The sequence below is a fragment of the Eurypyga helias genome, unplaced genomic scaffold (genome assembly GCF_000690775.1).
Source record: "Eurypyga helias isolate BGI_N326 unplaced genomic scaffold, ASM69077v1 scaffold22269, whole genome shotgun sequence".
In the NCBI taxonomy this organism is placed as follows: domain Eukaryota; kingdom Metazoa; phylum Chordata; class Aves; order Eurypygiformes; family Eurypygidae; genus Eurypyga; species Eurypyga helias.
Window position 1 is genome coordinate 580 of NW_010273069.1, and position 5,890 is coordinate 6,469.

The window sequence follows — 5,890 nt, forward strand, 5'->3', positions numbered from 1 at the left end:
GTCCTGTCACTACAGGCCCTTGTAAAAAGTCCTCTCCCAGCACCCTTGTAGGCCCCTTCAGATACTGGAAAGCTGCAATGAGGTCTCCTCGGAGCCTCTTCTTCTCCAGGCTGAACAAGCCCAATTCTTGCAGCCTTTCATCATAGGAGAGGTGCTCCAGCCCTCTGAGCATCCTCGTGGCATCCTCTGGACTCGCTCCAAGTGGTCAATATCCTTCTGATGTTGGGGGCTCCACAGCTGGACGCAGCACTCCAGGTGGGGTCTCACCAGAGCAGAGTACAAGGGCAGAATCCCCTCCCTTGACCTGCTGGCCACACTTCTCTGGATACAGCCCATGTCTACGCATCCCCCGCAGGAGCAGCCCCAGAGGGACCCGAGGAACCGCAGCACCTGAGGGGAACAGCCACACAAAGATAATCCAGGTGCTGAGCTGTTAATGCTCACCGACTCCGTACCGGGGGAGCAGCGTAGCTCCCATCTCTCAGGAACCCTCTTTCCAAAGCTCTGGAGTCAACATCAGCTACTGACAGTGCACTGACCTGTCTCTCCCCTCGGTTTATTCTTTGAAAGCAGCAGCATTTACCTGCACTTACCCCAGTTTCCCCCCCAGACGATACCGCAGTACCGTGCCGTCGTGGCAGCCCCGCTTGGGGCACAGGGTGGGCCCATCCTGTTGCCAGAGAACCTGACCCAGAGCTGCAGCTCCCCCCTTCTCCTTCAGGGATGCTACAGGTCGCTGTGAGTACCTGTACCCTCAGCTCCCGCTGGCTCCTGGCATCCAGCAGCCGTCACCACCACACAACAGATAACTCTTCCCAAACTGGCTGCAATTACAGCACCGTGGAAGCCTGCCAGGATGAAGAACTACCAGGGGCATTTTTTAATTTGTGCTCAATTAAACTGTGCAGACCATAGATTCCGTACACTTGCTGGGAAACGAGGTGGGAATTCCCAAAATAGAAGATAGATCCTTGCATTGTTCTCTTGCAACACTAATTCTTGCTTCCAAATTCCTTATCCGCCAAAGGCTTATTTCACCGAGTCACATACTGGATATTTACGGCACAATTTACATCCATGTACACGAGTTCGTATGGGAAACGAAGCTGCACCCTACTAATACGGACTAATAACGGAAGCTGGGGGGGACTTTTCCCAAGGGCCTGTAGTGACAGGACCAGGGGTAATGGGTTTAAATTGAAACTGGGGAGGTTTAGATTGGATATCAGGAAGAAGTTCTTCCCGGAGAGGGTGGGGAGCACTGGGACAGGTTGCCCAGAGAAGCTGTGGATGCCCCATCCCTGGAAGTGGCCAAGGCCAGGCTGGATGAGGCTTGGAGCAACCTGGGCTATGGAAGGTGTCCCTGCCCATGGCAGGGGGTGGGACTGGGTGGGCTTTAAGGTCCCTTCCAACCCAAATGATTCTACGATTCTAATACCCTCTACCGTTCACACACACAACCCCTTCACACACCAGCTCCCCTCAGAGCAGTCATTTTCCTGGCAGAGCGTCCTGTCAAGACCTGCAAAGCCCAAGTTACTTGCAGAGACATTCTAGTTCACGCTGAACACCCACTGACACTGGGAACAGTACACTGAAACCCATGTAGGAAAGCTGTTTTCCAAACAACGACAAAACCAACATACCAAGGAGGTTCCTGCAATAGGTTCTTCCAGTTTAAACACACACACACACACTTCCTCAGTTTCACTCACCCCAAATTCTTCTCCTGTATACATTAAGCAGCAGGACATGGTCAACGGGCTCCAAACACCTGAAATTGAAAGCATTCAAGGTTAGTGTTGACATTTTTAGAGGGCAGATTAAGCAGCAGTCACACAGCTTTTGTTTTCAACGTCTGCAACACCTCTAAGTCTTCCTCCTTTCCTTCCCCCACGTTTCCTTACCGGTGTTGGCTTCTGAAAACCTCCGTGCTGTCGTGCATTTCTCTGGTCCGGCAGGTCGGAGGTGCGGGCGCTACTTGCTGAGGACCCCTCCAGCGTTTCCTTACCGGCGTTGGCTTCTGAAAACCTCCGTGCCGTCGTGCGTTTCTCTGGTCTGGCAGGTCGGAGGTGCTGGCGCTACTTGCTGAGGACCCCTCCAGCGAGGGGTGGCACAGCAGCTCTGACCGTTTGGGGTTCACCGGCCAAGCCTGCAGGGAATTCCAACTGCCAGCTGCCGTGTGGATTGTAGCACTGCAGAAGGCTAACGCAAGTTATGCCCCAAAAAGCAGCTTTGTTGTGGGTTGGTTTGGGAGTTTTTTAATTGAACATAACATAGGCCTTTCACTAGTCCCTAGAAGCAAATATTCTGAACACAAGAATATCAAAATTGGTATTTCCCCCCCCAATTTCTTTGTAGTGAAAAACCATAATGAAAATAATAGGCCCTAGGAAATAAAAGGCTGAGCACGACGGAACGTAAAGAGATTCCTGGCCAAGCAGTTAGGTCTGGAAACCTGCTTCAGCTAAAAAGAATTAAAAGAGTCACCACTTTCATCTGAAAAGATATTTATTTTGAGAACTTCAACTTGCACATTGTACAAAAAATTGACAGATTCAGCAAAAACCCCATAAATCATTTGTGGGGTTTTTGTTTTCCCCTAACATATTAAGGTTATTTTTAAAAGGGTAAGAGTTAAGAATACCAAAAATAGACACATTTGTTCCAATCTGTCTGCAGTCAAGTGTGATTCAAACCAATCCTGCCTTGTTGAGGTACCGAACTGCCAACTTTGGGAATGTGCGAAAAAGACAACCCAGTCCAAAAGCCAACACATACAACAGGCAGAATGGAAAGCGATCGCGTTGCCCTCATACACCTAGCGTCGGGAGGAGACCGGAACGCGTGCGAATCCACGCTAGTCACAGACACCTACAGCGTTACGGGTTGCTCAGAGACTAGAATCCGGCTGGCAAGTTGAAACGATTCAGTGCTTAAGGAAGATACATAAATCTGGTGATTCAGAGCCCAGTCTTTCAGCAAAGGACAAAAGGCACTTAAGAATGGCTTTAGTCTATTCCACAATGGCGTTTCTGGATCAGAGACAGCACCTGGCTGAACAAACAGTTCCCTAGTAAGAGAGAAGTCCAACTGAGGTAGTACTTCATATTGCTCCAACTACCTGCCTGTACGCAAGCAGCTTTGTGGTTTTTCGATACACAAAATTAGCAGGAAACGGTTTTTTGATAGGTTTATCAAATGTATACAAAAAAACCCCAACCCAGTTCTTTAAAATATCCACTTGATAACAGGGTCGTAAGCCAGGAACCCTCTTGTACGAATCGAGCATTGAAATGCTGCCAAGGTGATGCACAAGTCTGCGGCCACATCCCCAGAGATTGAAGATTGTTCTAGCAACCAAGCCATTTTCAGGAATAAAGATACCAAAAAAAAAAAAAAAAAGAGGGCAAGGGGGACACTGAGAACTTTCGTAATTGTTAGCAGCCTTACCGGAAGCACTTTGGAAATCCCTTAAACCAAAACTGAATTCTGTGCTGATGAATGGCAGTTTGGGGGAGGAGGGGGGATGCAAAGTTCAGCATTCAGAAGAGAAACAAAACCCATGAACGTACAGAACGATAATTCTTGAAGTTTATAGTTTTTTTTAAAAACAAGGAAGACCTCAAAATTTTTAGGGGTCTGGGCAAACAAACTACCTTTTTTTTTTTTCTTTTTTCAAAAATTAAGCCCACTGAAAACTCAAGAGTAAGTTTTTTTTGTTCGATCAGAAGTGCTTTACAGAATCACCGCCCGTTGCCGTAGCCGGGGAAGAGCTGAGTCAGGACGCTCTGCAGCGTCTCGTTCACTTGCATGGTGTAGCTTTTGCCGAGGTCGTAGCGGCAGGCCGGGCAGCTGTACACGTCGGCTTTGAAGGATCTGTCCAGACAGTCCTGGGGGAGGACAGAGTAACAACTGGTCAGGAAAGAGAGGCGCATTCAGCTTACTCCCCCAAGCCCCAGCGGAGGGTGAGGCTGCTCCTGTGCCCTAGTTGGCCCAGGCGTTGAGAAGGGGCGAGAGGCAGAGCGCGGCGCGGGGCTGGCGGCGGGAGGGAAGGCGCCTTCCTTCCGCACAGCAGCGGGGCACGGAGCCTGTCACGGACACTGTATTTAGGTGTACGGGAGACGTGTCATTCGGTGACATCTCTGAAGATCAAGAACTCCCCTGCAGCTGGTGGAGCAAAACCACTTCACATCACTCAGACAAGACACCCGAGCCCCGCAGAGGCTGTACCGGTGTCACTGAGCAGCACCGCTGAGCCCGCAGAGACGCTCTCCTCATCTCCTGGAAGGATCAGATAGCAGCAGTACCATAGCACAACTTCCCCTCAAGCGCAGACTTCTCAGTGCCAAAGCGCTTGTACCAAATCACAACGTTTTAACGTCTGAACCTGACTTGTGCTCGCCCACTAACTACTGGCAAACCCCCGAACACAGACCCAGGCCCCCACCTCTCGCCACCAAACGAGCCAGCTCAAGACTCGCTGGCTCAGCAGAGGGGTTGCCTCGGCTACGCACCTTGCAGACATTGTGCTGGCACACGGTCGTGACTGGCCGAAACACGACCTCCTGACAGCAAATACACAGGAAGGCCTCTTCGACTTTGTTTAGAAATTTCTGTAACGAGAACATTTGAATCAACTTAGTGCTACTCTGAAAGATACAGCCACCCCCACTCCCCCCCATTAAATACAGGGGATTACTGCAGTCGTAGAACGTTTCTACAGAGCTTCACAAGGGAGAGACAGTCACGTTCAACGAGCTGCGGTAACTGTCTTCTTACTGACCCCAAACAGCGTTACAACTGCGCTGTGGGTGGCTGCACTAGGGCAGCACTATAGGTCCGTGATGCAGCCGAGAGGCTGGTGGCTAGGGACAGCACCACCAGCTGCCACTGTTCCTGGGAGAAAGGCATCACCTACCGGTCCATCTTTGAGAGCTTCTAGTACTTCATTCCACAGTTTTTCATTGGCTTCATCGCTTTTTATGAGAGATTTTTGCTGGGTTGTCAGCTTGTATGGCTCAACTTTAGTTTTCTTTGGAGTCCCTGCAGGAGAGGCGAGTGGTTTTTCCTCCCCACCTGAAAGAAAGCACAGTGACTTTTTAAACGGGCTAAACCACCAGAAAAGAGGAACTAGGTAAAACGCACAAAAACCTACAAACGAGGCTTTCTATATCCACTTGCCTACTCCACAAACCTGCTGATTTCCTTTTCCTCTTTCCTTTCCCTGGGGTATCAAACTTGTCGTCTCCATTATTTTCTTTTTCCTTATCTTTGTTTGCAACAGCTTCCAAATACCCTTCAGGATACTACAGGAAAACACAAACCAAAAAGCATCCAATGCAAAGACGCCAGTTCAGACTTACGGATTATCAGGGCTGGGAAAAACAGCCTCTGGAGAAGCACTCCAGGGGCGCACTGTTTTAAGGGCCAGACCCTGCTCTTGCAGAGCTCTTACTCAGGCTACAGAAACCCTGTAAAGAGAGTTTTGTCTGTTCAGCCTCCTGATGTAGACAGAAACCAAACCACCCACAAGACTAAAAGCACTTGTTCCCCTCTCAGTCTACAGGGGGTTGCCTCTACTCATATGCAAGGATCATCCTCAGTACGAATGTACAGTGGGAAGATTCCCCCTATCCACCAAGGTCATTGTCCGGGGGAACCACGACAGCATTCCAAGGGTACCTGCATCGTTAGCCCAAGCTTTTTCATCCTATCCTTTCCTTCTTTGGTCCAAGGAGCAGGTTCTTCATCATCCCTCCGAAGCAAGTAACGCCACACTAAAAATCCAGATTTCCCTGTCTCGGGCCAGTATTTCACAACCTGAAAGAGTCAGACACAAGTCCATCACACGCTGCAAAACCCCTTGGCCACCACCAGATTCTCTTTC

At 49.8% G+C, this 5,890-nt stretch overlaps 1 protein-coding gene across 1 annotated transcript in view; it reads right to left on the minus strand.

Moving 5' to 3' along the window:
• Positions 1–3,746: 3,746 nt before the first annotated feature.
• Positions 3,747–5,890, minus strand: part of UHRF1 (ubiquitin-like with PHD and ring finger domains 1) — a gene marked incomplete at its 5' end in the record, with an annotated part of 6,973 nt that continues 4,829 nt past the window's right edge. Inside the window, 5 exons of the mRNA XM_010159353.1 lie at positions 3,747–3,893; positions 4,518–4,616; positions 4,922–5,079; positions 5,198–5,309; positions 5,686–5,823. Of these exons, the coding sequence (XP_010157655.1) occupies positions 3,747–3,893; positions 4,518–4,616; positions 4,922–5,079; positions 5,198–5,309; positions 5,686–5,823 (654 nt within the window). The remainder of the gene's footprint in view (positions 3,894–4,517; positions 4,617–4,921; positions 5,080–5,197; positions 5,310–5,685; positions 5,824–5,890) is intronic.